General features: G+C 39.8%; 1 protein-coding gene across 1 annotated transcript; it reads left to right on the top strand.

Annotated features, from left to right (window-relative positions):
- Positions 1–263: 263 nt before the first annotated feature.
- On the top strand, positions 264–18,087 carry rab15 (RAB15, member RAS oncogene family). Its single transcript, XM_037750770.1, has 7 exons — positions 264–487; positions 11,245–11,305; positions 11,940–12,000; positions 13,691–13,768; positions 14,413–14,502; positions 15,481–15,546; positions 16,857–18,087. Exons 1-7 carry the CDS (start codon positions 364–366, stop codon positions 17,016–17,018), a joined length of 642 nt encoding a protein of 213 aa, XP_037606698.1. The 5' UTR covers positions 264–363; the 3' UTR covers positions 17,019–18,087.
- Positions 18,088–18,628: the final 541 nt, after the last annotated feature.

Genomic DNA, 18,628 nt, shown 5'->3' with positions numbered 1-18,628 from the left:
CAATCCTCTTTGTACCACAGAAATCAACATCTTCTCAAGTACCTAAGGATTTTATGCTGGAAATCCCCACCGGAAGTGTCCTGTTCTCATCAGGTGTCACTTGACGATGGTCCACCGCACCCACTGGAAGCTGGAGGAGGAGGTTGCTGCCTGGGAAGCTGGAGCATCATCCCTGTTTTGTCTCCCAGCAGCAGCATCAGTGAACAGAAAGCAACATCCAGCTCAAAGCCTCCTGATGGTGATGGTGACTGTCTGAGCAGACATGGGCTGCAGGAGAGGAGAGATCCATCATTTATCTCTGAGTTATCTCTGACTGGAGCTTTTTTATAATTCAACACTATATATACATCCACCACCACCACCATGGCTAAGCAGTACGATGTGCTCTTCCGACTCCTGCTCCTCGGAGATTCTGGTGTTGGGAAAACATGTTTGTTATGCAGATTCACGGACAACGAATTTCACCCTTCTCACATCTCCACCATCGGTAAGACTCTGCACCACCACTTATTTCTGCACATTTGCATTAAAATACCTGCTTTAATTAACGTTTTGCATGCATCTTTCTGCGTTTTCCTGTTGATGTCTTATGCGCATCCCCCTCTTCTTCTTTTGTGGCCATTGCATTTTCAATTTAACTCAGATCTGATGAGGAATTTAAATTGTTTAGATTTAATTAGTGTATTCAGCTGGAATAAAGAGAGTGTTAACTGTAAAATCAGCTTAATTGCATCGGCTGGGGAAAGCCCTGAGGGGGAAGATCCAACACTTGGCAGCCATGCAGATGAGTTTACCAACTATATCAGCACTTGGCAATGCCAGTGCAACCAAGTGCCATATTAAAAATAATAGCAAAGATATACTTTTATATTTGGGAATATGGTGTGTTTTGCACAAGACACCCACCAGACTGGGCTCTTGGGACTCCTGTTAGATAGCTCCTGATTAAAGTAAATTAATAGTTTTATTTCAGTACTTTATAAGTAAGCAGAAATAATACATGTCTGTCATGCATGTTCCAGCATTTAGACTGTTGTCAGGTTATTCAATAGGCATTATCAGTCGCTATAAGTTCCATAGATGTATGTATAGTATGTAGATATTTATGTATAGTATGCAACCTCTACTGCTCCCATATGTATATTGCTTCTATAGTTACCATATACCAAGTACTTCCTTTATTATTATACTGTATATTATTTTTAAATACACTATTATTTTGTATTTTATTATTTTTTGCTACTTAACTTACTTGGAGCTTCCCAGCAAAAAATATCTCACATGATTGTACTTGTATAACCGAAATGACAATAAACATCTTGAATCTCTTGAATCTTGAATAGATGTGGGTCAATATGGGCCTGCTACACCCACTAGTAGGTTTTATCATCTATTCACATGGTCGATCACAGAAAGAAGGTATAAAAGACCACAACAGCCATAGATATAAAACATATATAAAATAGATATACAAATAGATACAGAACAGATATAAAACTATTTTATATCTTGTCTTTGTGTTAGTAGTTATTTTAAGCCAAAATGCTGTTTTTCCCTAAACTTAAATATTTTTTGTTGCCAAAACCTAAAGAAGTTGTAGTTTTGTTGCCTAGACCTAAATAAGTTGTAGTTTATGCTGCCTAGACCTAAATAAGTTGTAGTTTTGTTGCCTAAACCTAAATAAGTTGTAGTTTTGCTGCCTAAACCTAAAGCAGTTGTAGTTTTGTTGCCTAGACCTAAAGACGTTGTAGTTTTGTTGCCTAAACCTAAATAAGTTGTAGTTGTGTTGCCTAAACCTAAAGAAGTTGTAGTTTTGTTGCCTAGACCTGAAGAAGTTGTAGTTTTGTTGCCTAAACCTAAAAAAGTTGTAGTTTTGTTGCCTAAACCTTAAAGAAGTTGTTGTTTTGTTGCCTAAACCTAAAGAAGTCTCTTTGTTTGTGTTCAAAAAGTAACGTTTCATTCAGTTTTTTTACATGTTAGAACGTGTTGCTTTTAAGTTTCACTTTCACTTTTACAACGCAGTAGGCCCCTATTGATCCACATTTATGGGTCTTATAGCGATTGATGACGCCTATTTAATAGCCTGACAACAGCGCATTTTCAGTTTCACTGTACTCATTATAAAAAAGATAAAATCTTATCAAATGAAGGTCCTTGGTGTGACGTTTGTTTTTTTTGAGGAGCCCCTGACCCATAGTCTCAATTCCCTCCTGCCAAACAATAACGGAACAAATATAACTAGAGTTGGTTTGACAGAAATGAATCAGCAACTATTTTGATAATTGGGTCTCAAAATGGTATTTTGAGACATATTTTGCAATTAAGAAATATTGTGATTTTAACAAATACTGCAATTCAAATTGCAGTATTTGTTAAAATCACAATATTTCTTAAATGCAAAATATGTCTAAAAATACAATTTTTAGATTAAATATTGTGTTGCTGCAGAGATGTCCTGACCTACATGTGCACGTTATATTCTACAGACTTAAGTAAACATCTTTGTTTGGTACAGATCCCTGCAAAAAACACACAATTTTAATGTTTTTCAATAAATGATCATTCCCTCTAATATCGCAAATCATATCGCAATTGCAATATCAGTCAAATCTCTTCCTACCTTTAGTCATGGGTTTGCCACATCCCTAAAGACGACTATTGACTCAGCAAAGCTGAACCAGCCTCTCTCCTCTCAGTTAATAGTGGCTGTGCAGTATATCTACCTCCATAGTTAGGATTCAGAGCATGACAGGCGCATTTCCATGCTTCACTTTGAGGCGAGGGGAAATAAGGATGTACAGTAGTAAGCAGTGTTCGTTTTTTCCACATGCTGCGGCTGAGTCTGTTATCTCTTCTTCTGTGGCAAGGCCGTGTGTATGTTTGTGGGTGTGTCAGTCAATAGAGATATTTTCTCCCAGTGAGCTCCTGTTCTTTGTGTTATAGCAACTACTATCCGACAATCTTGTGCAGCTGTCATATGGAGAAAATGAAATACAGATATCAGAGTCAGGAAATGTTCCTCCTGGTTGTGATGGATAGCTGACTTTTTTGTTGAAAAGATAGAGAATATATTGTCTGAATAAGGTCAGGATGATAAATCATGAAGCTGGTGGACAGGGTGGGGATTTGCAGACAGATGGCGTCTGAAAAGATCCAACAGAAAAGACAGAGAGAATACAATTCTACCATTAATTGTTCATTTTAACATCATTTATTAACATTTTTTTGTGTGTTTGCATGGACGCCTTCATGGTGAATTCAAAGCCTTTATGATATTTATGATGTTTGATCTCTCAGTGAACTCCTGCGAACACCCCACAGCCACAGCATGAGGCTCACACTCAAGTTTTACACTCTTTTGCTCCAACCAGTATATACTCATAACAAGACTGCAGTATGCTATTTTAAGGCGTGCACCTATAGCGCTCTATAGGACACTTGTATAGAGCGTTGTTCATATAACTGCAAGTCTGTCTGCATGTAGTCATCTTTTTGTGCTTTTGTTGCACCACAGCTGGATGCCACAGAGATCAGGCTCTTGTGTTGAGTCCAGATATTTGTTTTGGTCTGAATAGTTGTGGGCAGCAGACTGTGTCTATAAGCTGGGAGGTCTGCAATGATTCAAACTCCTCTCCTCTCAGACTAAACAAGCCCGACAACGTCCAAAGATACAGAGAGATCAAGAGTGACCACCGTCAGTGCTCTCCTGCCGAGGATCAATAAATAATTTCCCACCCTTCACGGTCACCGAGGGATATAAATCCTCCTCACGCGAAGCTCCATAATTCATCAGTTTCCGTTACAGCTCAGTTTTTGCTCTTAATTATCTCAAAAACTGCAGGGACCTCTCACCCACGGAGGGCTGTATTCAACTATGTTTTTCCATAAACATTAGAGGATGAAAAGCTCATGAGAGTCTTATTTATAAGCATCTCCTGCTGTTATGCATAAAAAATAAACCCCTAAAAATCCAGACGCTGAGCAAACAGTGTGATGATGAATAGATGCAGAGACAGTGTATGGACACCCAAACATTACTCCTATGTGACTGATAAACATCTTATTCTAAAACTATGGACATTAATGTGCTGCTATAACAGCCCTCACTCTTCTATTGAGATTTTGGACCCCGGCTGCAGAGATTTGCTCCCTTTCAGCCACAAGAACATCATTTATTTTAATCCCAGAGGGAGGCCCAGTCAAGGTCTTCCACACCAAACTTCCCCAAACTGCTGCCACAAAGTTGGAAGCACAATATTGTCTAAAATGTTATTGTATGCTGTAACTTCAAGATTTTGCTTAATTTGAACTAAGGGGCTTGAAACAGCCCCAGAACAAAAACACAATAAAGTAGTAGTGGACAGGGGTTGTTTCCTGGGCTATAATCTAGCATTCTGAGAATTTTATGCTAATTTGGGTTCACGTTTAAAGGGACAGTGTGTCGAATTTGGCGTCATCTAGTGATGTGGTTGCAGATTGCAACCAACGAGCTGTGCGCCTCCGCTCACTCCTCCCTTTCCAAGACTGTGGTAACGAGAGCCACCGAGTGCAAAACTGTGGTAACGCCGTTCGCGTTAGTTGGTACCACGGTTTTGCACTTTGCGGCTCACAGTTTCACAAGTGTGTCAGAGAACTTCAGGTAACGTAAAAACGTGAAAGGCTTTGTCCATTCTGGGCTACTGTAGAAACATGTCGGACTCCGTGAAGAGGACTCGCTCCCTATGTAGATATGAAGGACTCATTCTAAGGTAACAAAAACACAACAATTCTTAGTTTCAGGTGATTATACACTAATGAAAACATAGTTATGAACATTATATTCCATGTCCGCTAATAGTCCCCTCTAAATGCTACACACTGGTCCTTTAACACAACTTTCTCCCGGCCTTTAAATGCTTTTTTTTCCGGCAATCAACGACAGGTCAATGGGAAACATTAACATTGATAAAGTTAATCTTTACAGGCTACATGACATACAGCAGATATACTGTATATTTTAACTTTGTGGTCTTGTTAATTATTTCTGCAATCTTTCAAGAAGTTGAAGGACAGTCCGGGTTTTGTATTCAGACTATCAAAGAATTTCTAACACAAAAGAAAGCACAGAGCGAGACCTGCTTTCAAAACCACCATTGTTGATCCGCCAAGGCTTTTTGACAGTACACGGGATAATCAGAAATATAGATAAGAATATACACCTCGCTATAAGATCAAATAAAAATGTGACTTTTTCCCTGGTTACAGCTCACTATAAAATAAAACTCCAAATTTTACTCCCTTTCAACATCAGTAAAATCAAACCAGTCCAGCATCGTTGGCAGCAGGTTTTCTGATCTCACCTGAAGGACCAATAAACCCTCTCTCACCCAGGTAGCACATTTTATTTTAACGGGTCACTCTGTTCCTCGTCTGGACCCCAGAGTGCACATTTCTCTGGCAAAGAGCAGCTGCAGAGATGATTTATTAATGCTATTCAGTCACACTGCTGAGTTTAATCTTCGTCACCGTTACCTCGGCGGTCTCGTCCCCGGACTCCTCGGAGCTCCTGGCTGTCACAACACCTATGAAGTAGGAGCCAGGCCCCGGCCCTATATCATAGCTCAATAAGCAGCTGTCCTCCTGGTGGCGATCCCAGTGGTGTTATGGTCACGACCTGGCCGTACGCTCGGCCCGCCGCTGCTCGACAAGCTCATTAGTCTAAAGGTCCGGGCGTCGGGTCGCAGCCACCGCAGATCTCATAAAGAGTTATCAGAGAAATCAGAGGTGCTGTCACAGCCTTCACTTCCTCCTGGACTTCTAGGAACATAAAAGGTGTGATATTACTTTATAGAAGTTATAGCTGTAGCCAGACCAAATCCATGGTCGGATTACTAAACGGGTCTACTGGACACAGGCCCAGGGGCCCCTAACCTGTTGGAGCCTCTGTTTGAAGTTGTGAAACAATAACAAAGAGACATAATATGACCGAGAGACAAAGATACCACAGTGACGCAAAATGACCAAAATGAGAAACAAAAAACCCCCAAAAAAAACAGAATATGGCCAAAAAGAGGTGCAAAATGACTACAGAGAGACACAAAACAACCATAAAGAGACGCAAACTAACCAAAAAGAGGCACAATATAACCAAAAAGGGATGCAAAATGACTACAAAGAGATGCAAAATGACCAAAAAGAGACACAAAATAAACAAGAAACCACCCACCAGACAGATTACAACCAAAAAAGGACATAAAACGATGCAAAATAACCAAAGAGAGACAGAATACGATCAAAAGAGACACAAAATAAACCAATAAGAGACCAAATATGACCAAAAAGAGGCCAAAACGTCTACAAAGAGACACAGAATGATCAAAAAGAGACCAAATACGATCAAAAAGAGGCACAAAATGTCTACAAAGAGATGCAAAACAACCAAAGATATCTCTTCGAATTTGTAGCTCTTGTTCGGGGTGGGGCCCATTGTCTCATAATCCATAAAATGACGTATAAGTGATGTATAAAACATAATAGTATAGTATATAAACTTAATCTTAAATTATATCAGAGATATAAATATCTTTGGCATTTCTGGTCAGGCTCAATTTTCAAGATTCAGATTCAATTATGTGCATGACTAAAATCCTGATCTAAATATAAATGCTGTGTAACACTGGTCTGGTATGAACTAACCACTATGAGCCGTTATACATGTTTAATTTCACACAGGAGGTCAGTACAAAGTTTCACTGTTCAGTCCAGATAGTTCATAGTTCATAAATGTTTGTCCCTCGTCCTGCCGTGCCCTAAAGACAGCAGCTGTTGACAGCTGTCGGCTGTCCTCTGTTAGTACGATGGTCATGGATGACAGATCCACTCCCCAGTGAATGTGTCATTGCCAGAGCATCCATCCGTCCGTCCATTAGTGAGCCTGTCGCCATTACCTACAGCACACTGACACGTGTCACCGCCTAATCCGTCTTGCACAGTCGAACACAGTCATCCCGGTAATTCATCAAGTCAATTTTGGGTGTGTAGCCATTAGTTTTTACATGGCTTTCACACCGCTGATTGTGAAAGGCTGCCATGTTAAATTAACTGCTGTCTCTCCTCGCACATTGTGCTCATCTCCATTGTCACAGTTCTCTCTGAAGACGAGAGGCAAGGATGACTTTTTTTTCAAGCTACTCTTTGTGATTTAACATTTTTTAAAGCCAGAACAGCTGAATTATTCTCAAGACTTCAGTCAGTCTAAAGTGTACAGTGTGGTGTGCAGTGAAAGTACATTTAAGTAAAACGTGTAGTTTTAGTTTACATTTGAAAGCCTGCTCATTTAGGTAGTCAGTTGCTTAGTGTTGGAATTGAGTTTCGTTTACTAGGTAAAAATGGTTGTTTTTCCCGTTATGTGGGTGTGCAGTATGAATATGTAATCCAGCCCACTACCATAATGACGCTAGTTAAACGTCCGCCTACAAAGTGCCAAACAAAACTAAAAATAAATGATTTCTATTCTATTGTCATCATTTTAATGTCTCCACTGAAATGGCCTGTGTTGAACAATAAAATATCCATACTATTATAACTATTTACTTACTTAGAGTGTGTTCCAATCTACGTTCTTCCTGAAGTGCACTTCAATGTAGTGCACTGAGTGTACTTACTTGAGTAGTGCGTAAATTTCAACGGGGTAGGGTCGTCTCAAATTGAATACTCTGTGGCGCACTGACCGGAAATGACGATCGCAACATTTCACCGCTGCTCGCTACCCGCCAAAATATCTTCTTCTTCTTCTGTGTTTTACGGCAGCTGGCATCCTTTGTGTTGCACTGCTGCCTCCTTCAGGTTTTACCCGTCCACTACCGCCAAAATATCTGCCTGCTTTGTTGAAGAAAAAAATGAAAGCAGAGTGGAAATTAAGTTTCCAACGTCGTCGCCTACGATGTGTCCTCCTGTTGGCTGAAAATGCACCGGTATGTTTACGTATTGTATTGTTTTATCTGTTATCTACGTATGTTTGAATAGTGGTCGTGGCTCCGCCCCTTCCGCTACGTAGCCAAGAAGGCGACAATTGAGTGTGAAAAGTGTCCAGCGTTCCACACTCAACTATCTGACCGTTTTGAGTACAACATCCAAGTACTTTGAGTGCACTGCATTTTTCCGTACTTCCCAGTGTGAACGCACTTCTGCACTCAAAATAGTGTAAGTACAGAAGTACGCGGATTGGAACACACCCTTACTCTTTGCAAAGAAAACAGAGCCATGAGGAGGTGCAGAAGTCTAGTTATCTCTCAGAACACTTGAATTACAATATGCTGAAAGGTTATTATGATGCCAAAAATATACTGCCTACTGCCACTTTAATTTTACGATGATAAAACAGTTTTATATCTATGGCAGAGGACATACACACACCTCTAATGTTCCCTGTAGCAGTAACATTCAGGACTTTCTGCACAACTCCTTATGCAGATTGAACAATTGTGCAGCAAGTGTGACTTCTGCCGTCGTGATGGGAACACGCAGAGTATTTTGGATATAAAGCCTCTAATAAAGAGAGGCTGTTAAACCTTTGCAACAGCCTGCTGGGTCATTCATTGTTTTGCACGACGGTTAGGAGTGCACCTGGATCTATAAAACAGCCTCATTTTGCTCGGCTGTTATAAAACAATGCAGAGCAATCAGATGGCTGCCCAAACAATTTATTAGTTTAACAGCAGGACGCAGACAGAGTGGGCTGAAGTGTGTTTCTTTATATAAATATAACTCACATGGTAATAATGTCTGAGAGACTCACTGCTGATTTTATTTATTCTCTTATGACTTGCCTGTGTAGTCTTCTTGATTTATTTTTTTAAGTTTCCAGATTTGTTCCTCCCCCTTGCTGTAGACGAGACGCCCACTGCACAGCTGGAGAATCCATTAGTCTAGATCTGCATTTCATATTTAAATCAGCGCTGTCTGTTTGCATGGATGACTCCTGACTGGAGCTTTATACGCCGCTAATACAGCTTGGACAATGATGCAGGAAGACGGCCTCTTTTCCATGATTTCGTCTCCAGCCTCAGGCAAAGCAAGCCACTGATTGTTATGCTGACCTTTCACTTAGTCTGGATGCTCTCTAGTCAAAGGCAAAAGCCGCCTCACGACTTAAATGAGGCCTCATACTGTCGAGTCAGTGAGCTGCAGCCTCCGCGGAGTCTTCCCTTCACTCTAGCTTGTTTTTAACAACACACACAGACTCAAAATCAGCCGATAGTACACATCTGTCAGCTGTTTCTTGTATGTCAGACTCTTGGAATAGCCGACTACTAACCCTGCAGAAATGCAGCCATAAAAACCACAAACGGCAGTTCTTCTTCTTCTTCCAGTTATGTGGATCGATTGGACTCAGTAGCTCTTTCTCTGAGAGCGTGATGCCGGCTGTGACACATGGGTGATGAGTGTCAGGTTAATTGGGATGAACTGTTAATTGATTTCTCAGGGATTAGTGTGGTCTATGTAGAAGCCGGTGGGTTTGCTTTTTAACGACTCGGATGCATTAGTCTGAGGAGACAGTCGAGGAATAAAAGAGACAGCATATAAAGAATTTAGTAGAGGCAGAGTTCAGGGTTAAACTCATATATTTCAATGTTAAACATCAGATACTATTTATGATTTTATCTCGTGAAGATGTTCATAAATATGTTTATTATTGCTATTGTTTATTATTATTGTTGGTTGGTAGTATTAGCTACCATTGAGGAGAACAAGGTCATATCATCAGCATGGACGGATTATAATAAATGGGTCTAGGCAAAGAAATATAAATACCTACCTGGCAGCAAGACACCCCCATATCACAAACAGAGAAGTGCTGCTATTCCATCATTTTAATGCCACTTTGCAGGTTAACCATAATCCTAAATTTTTCAGCAAAATGTTGCTGCTGTTGTTTGAAAACTACACCTGAACTTCAGTATATCCTTAATGCTGTAGATAAAGATAGGCTGTTTAAACCCTGTAGTAATCCATCTATGATCCTTGGTAATGTTTCTGGGATTAAAGAGGAGTTTACACTCTACCATTGCATATGCTTTACACATTCTGTTTTTTTTAAGGCTGATTCTGATATTTTTTTTAGACTAAACATTTTGAAAGGTAGAGGCGACTAAAGGGATTTAGTATTCTCCACCACAATTATATGCCTGGCATTGTAGAGAAGACTTGAAATAACAATTAGGCCATAATGTAAGGCAAAGTAATTTAACATATTATTAGGGTTACAAAAAAATCGAAATGCTATTATTTGAACTGATATTGCAATTTGCGATATGATTTGCGATATTAGAGGGAATGGTCATTTTTACATCATTATTCTCATTTTCATTGAAAAACATATTCAAATGATTATGGTGTGATATTTGCGGTCATCTATTCTGTACCAAACAAAGATGTTTACTTAAGTCTGTAGAATATGATGTGGACAAGTAGGCCAGGACATCTCTGCAGCACCACAATATTTAATTTAAAATTAAATATTTTGACACACATTTTGCCTTTAACTAATATTGCAATTTCTTCCTCATCCTGCAATTTGAAAATTACAGTAGGCCATATTGCAATTTTGATCAAATTTCAATTAATAGTGCAGCCCTACCATATACTTACATGGATTTACTTTTTGTTATAAAAGCATAAAAAAATACTTAACATCAGCACAAAATATGAAGTATCAGCACCTCTCCTCTTCAAGTATATCAATATCTATTCTGGCCTTCAAGAATGAACACAGGGTCTTGATAGAAATAAAAAATTGGCCCTGCCTGTGATTTTCTGTGGTCTGAAACAGATCAGAGATCACTGAAGCGTGACTGACACTCCCTCCCTCCTCATCTCAGCTCTTCTTCTTTACTCTCATCTCCTCCTCTGTGGTGTGTTACGCTGTCGTTTTGCCCTTTTCTCCCTTTAGTTCACCTCCTGTGCGATCGATGCAGAGAACTGAACTAAACGAGGACTCAAGCTCGCTGGATCATTAGCCCAATCTCCTAACAGGCTGATTATACAGCGGCTCTCGTTGCGTTAATGCTCTGTATGATGTTACAAAGCTGCAGCAGATACTGTTGGTGAACCTCTGTCTGTAAAAGACACGCCGGCCCGGTTAATTGATTTCAGTCAATTATTGAGTGCAAAGTGCAACGCTTCTGTGATGATTCAGACCCATTTAGTCTGAATACATTTAGTGTGCATGTAATGTTTTCTAACCATATCTTTGCTCTCCCGCAGGAGTCGACTTCAAAATGAAGACACTAGTAATAGATGGTATCAAAGTACGGATACAGATATGGTAAGATAGTGGCATGGGGCGCCGTGCTGGAAGGCCTCGTGCAGGAGATTAACAAAATGTTATTAGATATTACACAACAGTAGTTCTGGTTGAAGGGATGTTATTCCAGTAGTTTCAGACTCTTACTTTTCATGCAGGAGTCTGGAGTTTGTATCCTGTCACAGACCTAATATTAGCTTTTATAAACTGGAGCCATGAGCTTTTCCTAAACCTAATTATAATGTATATTTAATCTCGTGAGGGGCTCATTGGCATGGGTGGAATATGGTCTCAAAAAAAGTATAAAATGCAAGTCTCCGTCAAAAATAATCTCCTGTAGGGTTTGTGCAAAATTAAAATACCTTTATTTTACATGACAATAATTAATTAAAATGACTTGTATGTGATTACCACAAAGACCCAGCAGCGCTTTATTATTATTATTATAATTATTATTATTATTATTATTATTATTACTTCAAATTTTCTATAGATATCATGAAAATATCATCATTGTGTTATTATTATAATTAAGAATTTTAGGTGTCTGGTCAAATTTATTTTAGTATTTCTTTAAACTGCCGTGGTCATGTTGTCATATTATAATCTCACAAATATATCTGTGCATGTTCATATATGCTTGTTGTCTTTGCAGGGACACTGCAGGCCAAGAAAGATACCAGACCATCACTAAGCAGTACTACAGACGAGCACAGGTAGTTCACCTCAACTCTCCTTCATTCACTCTGCTGCTGCTGCTGCAGAGTCACTTTACACACATTAATGTAACATTATTACTACTACGAGGTAGCATAACAAAATTAAATCAAGTTTATCTTTGAAATTAAATTTGTTACAGCAACAAGATATTAATTCATGCCTCATTAGTTGGCACCACTTCAGGTGCGTTGATGAATCATTTAGTTGCTTTTAACCCTTTGAGACCCACAATAGACTTCTACTTTTGTCTTTTTTGGAGGGTACAGGTGCTCTTTAGGGAGAGATAGCAGGTCAACATAGAAGTGGTGTACATCATCTGAAAGCTGGGAACCTGAAGATTATTTTGAGATGCAGCTCAGTACTGTGTGTCACGTTGCTCTAGTCATAAATCAGAAATAAACATGTATTCATTAATTTAAATAAATTGTGAAAGTGTATAAGAGCGTAGAACAATATGATGGAAGTATATGGTGGTCATTTCCATGCTCTACCGTGTCTCATAAGTTGTTGCAGCACTTATTGGGTTGATACCATTTGTTACACAGATTTGGTGCTAAATGTAACCATTTTTTACCACTTGAGAATTGATAAAAATTATCAATAATCCCTCCAAAATACCACATTAATACACCAAGACCTTGAGGAACGCCATAGACAAAGTCATGCTGTGATTTGGTATCAAAAACTTTTGAGATTTCTGCAAGAATTTATTTTTTGAGCGATTGGATGGCGAGCACTTCTGTTGTGGAAACTGCTCAGAAACCCCCTTATTGTCAATCTAGCTAGGAAAGCCATCCATCCTCTGAATGCTCTAGGTCTGTAGTTTGTGGCTGTAAAGTTTCACGAGGCTATGATTATCCTAGAGGTCACCACAGGTCATTTTATACAGTGAAAATAACACATTTATACTGCATGGGTTTTGCCCAAAACTGCATGTGATTATCATAAAGTGAAAAAAATGTAAATTAAGTAAAAAAAAAATTACCATGAAAGTTTTTCCGCGATAAAATTTAGCCTAACTTTGGGGCGTTATTAGGCCTCTTTCCCGACAAGCTAGCATGACATGGTTGATACCAATGTATTCCTTAGGTTTTCTCGTTTATATGATATCTGTACCTTCATTCTAGCTCTAAAACTGATCCTTCTAGAGCCTCTGAAAGATGGTAAAGTCGGTCGGGATTGCGTGTCTCAGAGGGTTAAAGGGATCTCTCATGTTTCTACATGTAGCAGCTTTAAAACATCGATAAAACATTGTGAAAAGATTTGATCTCACAGAAGTGGTATTGTAAGTGTGGAGGATGATGTAAGTAACACAACCATCACATTGTTGTATATGAATTTTGCCTTTGCTTATGGCTGTTAAAGACGTTAAACTGGCTGAAATTGAATTATCTATTTACCAGAAACTGGCTATGAAATTGTGTCCTGTTCCTGTTCTGTGTTATAAAGGAAATCCAGCCAGTGGCTTAGTTACCATGCTAAATGAATTGTTGGTAGAGGCTGCCAACTTTCTAAGTAGTGGTCTGGTTTCTTTACAGGAATCATATTAATCTTTCTAAATGTATTGATTTTACCGTGCTGCTTTTAAGCATCAAGAAATCGAAATTGATTTTTATTTAAAACATGCTTTAAAATGCACTGCTTCTCATCTGTCTTTTTTAAAAATCCTTGAACGTCTCTCTCCAGGGAATCTTCCTGGTGTATGATATCACAAGTGAGCGATCCTTCCAGCACATCATGAAGTGGGCCAGTGATGTGGATGAGGTGAGTCACACAGAGACAGCGAGAGAGAGAGAGAGAGAGAGAGAGAGAGAGAGAGAGAGATCTGGGATTTAAGATCAACAGGGCCTTTTTTCCTCCGCATTGTAGAAAAGGGCAAAACCGGCACAACTGCTTACTGTGCTGAGGCTTCAGGTTGACAAAGAACAGCTGCCTGACATGGTGTGATAAAATGCTTTGGCCTGACGGATACTGTTCTTCTGTGTTTATTATGTTCCATCTTCAAATACCTGTCATCATATTCTTAAATGTGTAGTCATAGATATTGGACGGAGCAGATTTCTTCCTCTTGCAGTCACATATTTCTCTCAGCTCTGAGTCCTCATGAAGCCGTCTCGTCTGGCCTGCTTCCCCCTGTCATTTCCCAGATGATTTCATTCTATTAATTTAGTCATGATGGACCTAATTTCCTCTACCCGTCTGTCCGAATATACACTCTGTTGATCTTGGCACGCTTCCCATTTGCTTTTTAATCTAGGTCTCATTTCCTGAGCGCTGTGTTTTCTCCCCTCTGCATTCTCTTGACATTTCAAATATCTCTCTCTCTCTATCTCGTTAATTTTGTTTTTTATTCCTCTTCCTTATCTATAAACACCTTCCCTTTATCTTCACATGATAAACCCCTGCAGTACGCTCCCGAGAAGGTGCGGAAGATCCTCGTAGGGAACAAGTCAGATGAGGTGGACAAGAGGCAGGTGGCCACAGAGCAAGGTATCAAGGTGAGTCCATCACTGGCTTTGTGTTGTAACTATTACACACAATATGGATTATTAGACCTTTGGCTTGGTTTACTTTCTAATATTCATTATTATGATGCTGGTTTTCTTTGAGTTAAATTAGTTCAGTGGTTCTAAACCTATTTTCCTTTAAGAACCCCCTGCACTAGAAAAGCCTGCAACTCTGCACAAATACAGGGTTCAAACAGAATGTGGCCTACGAAGTAGCAAAAGATATATCATTTTAAAATAGTTTTATATGCATTATCTTTTGTATAAATTATCCAGTACGTCTGTTATCTGTGATTTTAGATATACGTCCAAATTAGTCTGAACCGAGATTGATTGAATAACAGATATAAAAAGAAGTAACCACCCTACGCTGTTTTCCAGCATGTTAGTTGGTGAGCTTTAGAGGTATTGTCAGGCATATTTTTATTTATTTTATTTATTTTATTTATTTTATTTATTTTATTTATTTTATTTATTTTAATTATTTTATTTATTTCCCAAGATGTTGAACTGTCCCTTTACAGAGGTATTTACCCCGGGTTTCACAAAAGCTTGTAATCATTGGATTCATTTTCAGGTCTGTGAGGAAATAATGCTCAGATTTCAGCTAAACTTCTTCCTTCTTGGTTTTGTGTTCTGGTAGAAACTTTGGCTCCAAGTTCACCAAAAGGCTGGATCCTTTGGGCTTGATACTTGTATAGAAACCTGCGGCGTGGATTCAGTCTGGCATTTGTGTCTGCTCTGAAGGCCCTGACGCACTAAGCCAACATCAGACAAAGACTGACTAATGCTTCACCTCCTGTTGCTTCACATTTTCCATTAAAAGCTGACAGGCAGCAGATCATACTGCTCCTGTGTGGAAGGAAACAACGAGTCAGTTGTCTGAGCTCCTAATTCTAAAAGACCAAAACAGAATGTTTTTTGTTCTTTTCTACAAACTAAAATGTGTCCGTGTTATCTGTCTTGCAGCTGGCCAAGGCTTATGGAATGGACTTCTTTGAGACAAGTGCCTTCACCAACCAAAACATAACAGAGGTGAGGTCTGAACTCTGACTATGACTTTTTATGACCACATACAGAGTAGTAACACGATCAAAGCAATGCATGATTATATAATGGGAGGAAATGACTTTATTAGATCAGATTGAACTTCATTTATCTGAGGAAATGAAATTAAAGGACTGAGGCTTCAGTGAGAACTCAACTCACGACCACACGACTAGACCAGAGCTCTAACCACATGGGTCTGAAATAAAGTCATAATCATGCATTAGCATTAGTATATGATTTGTACTATTATAAAGTGTTACCAAGAAAACCAGTCTAACGCTACAGAAACCAACCACACAAGTGATTAGCATGTGTTACATGTATCATTGGGATGGTTGGCCTTGCAAATATTGCGATTATACGAGGTGGTGACATTTATGTGAACATTTATGCAATCAAACTGAAGACTTAAATTGAATTAACTTCAGACAAGAATATCGTTTTTTTTTACCTTACCTCCTGAAAACCACGGAGAAAATATCGATGAAAGGCAGCGGAGAAAGTTCAAAACCTCGCCATTTGATTGGCGTTTAGAAAGATGGACCACACACGTGATTGGCTGTCAAATTATGGACTTGGACATTTGATTTGCTTGCAAAAGATTGACCACGTTACATGATTGGTTTTCAAATGATGGAATTCGTGATGTGATTTGCCAAGGCGTGCGGACTAGTGGTCGTCAGGTCCCGCCATGAGGCCTTACGGTACGTGTCCACAGGCTCCGTGCTTTCCACGCTCTCCATTCATTGTCTATGCAAGCAGCCGCGCAATGCATTCCGGTAGCGTGGCGTCGCGATTCGAGAGACTAGGCGTCATGACGCCCGCTCCTTATTTGCATGAAGTTGAGGTCCTGGCTACTTTATGCAAATCACGGGCGTCAAACGCGACTCGCCGCCTCTCGAAACTCCCGATAATCTTTTAAACGAAACGTTGTCGATCCAAAATAAAGACAGATTCAGCAACTGCATGGGTTATTTCTCGCCTCCAATGTTTTCAGAAACACATTTCAGTGAACTATTTACGTGAAATAAGAGGAGAAAGTTTCCAAACGAGCCTCCATACTGGTTCCGGTTTGAAAGCTGGGAGCAGCAGCCAACGGCGGGAAAGCGTTCGTCCAATCAGGAGCCGAGTGCCTTGTTTCTAGGGACAGCACACCAAGCGTCCAATGTTGGGAAGCGTCACGTCCCCTCGCGATAAAAAAACGCCCCTGTGGACACGTACCATTACTGTGACAAATGATCTTATCTCTCTCTCTCTCTCTCTCGTCTTATCCTGTGGCTGTGTTTACCTCCAAGACTTTCACGCGATTGGCTGAACAGGTGCTGGCAGCCAATAAAAAGGACCTGGATCTTCTCCGGATGTCCACTAATGACGAGATTAATCTTGCTGCTCTGGAGGAAGAGGAAGGACTCTGTGACAGCGTGGCAGGCGACCAAGACAAAGGCTGCTGGTGTTAAAAAGAAACTATTCAAGTTAGTGTTACTGTTATCGCCAGACACTCTGCACTAACTGGGCAAAATGTGTCCCCCTTTTGTCGAAAAAACAAAGAGGATCATCGAGCTGCGACTTTTAAAACCAGCTATGTTCCTCTGTTTCACATGAGCAACGCCAAAAAAATGCTAACGAGCCGTTTGAGAGCAGTTTCAAGGACAAAGGTGGAAACATTTTGCCGCTCTGTGCCAAGTGTTTGGTGAACTGAAGGTCCAAAATGTCAAGGTTTCCCTCGGTGGGACCGAATGTTCATTGTCTAAAAGCACTGTTTCCTGCTCCGTTCAGTGTGTCTTTGAAATGCAAATCCCCGTCCGCTACAAATTCTGCGATTGACGTACAGTTGAAAAGACTTAAAACTTCCAGGAGAGCTGGAGACGGAGATTTTATCATGTTTTTCTTACAGGATTTGTACAGTGTCTTGATGTAGAGGAAAGACTTGGGATTGTCCACCACTGACTTGAAACTTTTTCTCAATGTTATATTTCACATTATTTTTCCAAGCGCTGTCTCAGATATTGATCATGGGGCTGGCTGCCTTGCTAATCAACAATGTTGATTGATTACATCTGGCCTTCATCCACTCCTTTAGTGTTTTCCTTTATGTGGGTATTAGCGCTCCTGCACCCATAGCCTTTCTACCAGGGGTCAGCAACCTGCGGCCGTACTTGCCAACCCTCCCAATTTTCCCACGTTTTCCTCCTTGGGTCACAATTCTCCCGCATTTCTCTGGCAGTTTTTCACACCTTTCTTTCCTTTTCGTTATCTCAACATGTTTCTGGCACTATACAGCGTGTATAATCCCTACTGTTTCCACCTGGACAACAATACAGCCACACCAAATGTCGTTTCCCGGCGGACGGGCGAGCTTGCCACACCACGGCATGATTTGAGCCGTCATGGCGCAAGCTGTTGGAAATGACGCGGTTTCAGAGCGCAGTGGTGCCGTTGTTGCGTTGTGTCTTTCAGTGAGTGAGAGAAGGAATAATACTCAAGCAGGGGCAAAACAATTTATGAATGAATAAAAACTGATGATTATTTGTGCCAGAGATTCACAGAAGTTCACACAAATTATTCAGTTTTCTTTCCTGAATGAAAAGTAAAATTATAAATAGGCCTATTTAACAAAAAAATGTTGCATTGTACTCATTATTTTGGTATTTTCATTCTTTAAAAGTCACCAAAATGCAGGAAACCCCCACTTTTGTTTTGAAATCCTCTCTATTTTTGAGGTCTCAAGGTTGGCAAGTATGCCTGCAGCTCTTTAGTCCCTCTCCAGGAACTCCCTGTTTGAAACCAATTATATGGAAATTAATAACTATAACATTAATAATCATTTTAACATATTCATTGTCATTTATCATTGCTGTAAGCCTAAAGTGATTCTTACATTCTCCATTTGAAAAACATTTCAGTCAAATATATTGTGGGTCATAGCCTACGTCTACGGCCAAGCGCCTTATCCTCTAATTTTGCCAAAACTCAAGAGTGCTCCAGGGATGACGTATATTTTTTTGGCCTTTTGATAGTAAAGGTTGCTGACCCCTCCTTTCTACCATTGAATGCATTAGATGTAGTG

The sequence above is a fragment of the Sebastes umbrosus genome, chromosome 18 (genome assembly GCF_015220745.1).
Source record: "Sebastes umbrosus isolate fSebUmb1 chromosome 18, fSebUmb1.pri, whole genome shotgun sequence".
Lineage (NCBI taxonomy): Eukaryota > Metazoa > Chordata > Actinopteri > Perciformes > Sebastidae > Sebastes > Sebastes umbrosus.
Note: the sequence above shows the minus strand (reverse complement) of the source record. Positions and strands in the feature narration are given on the sequence as shown.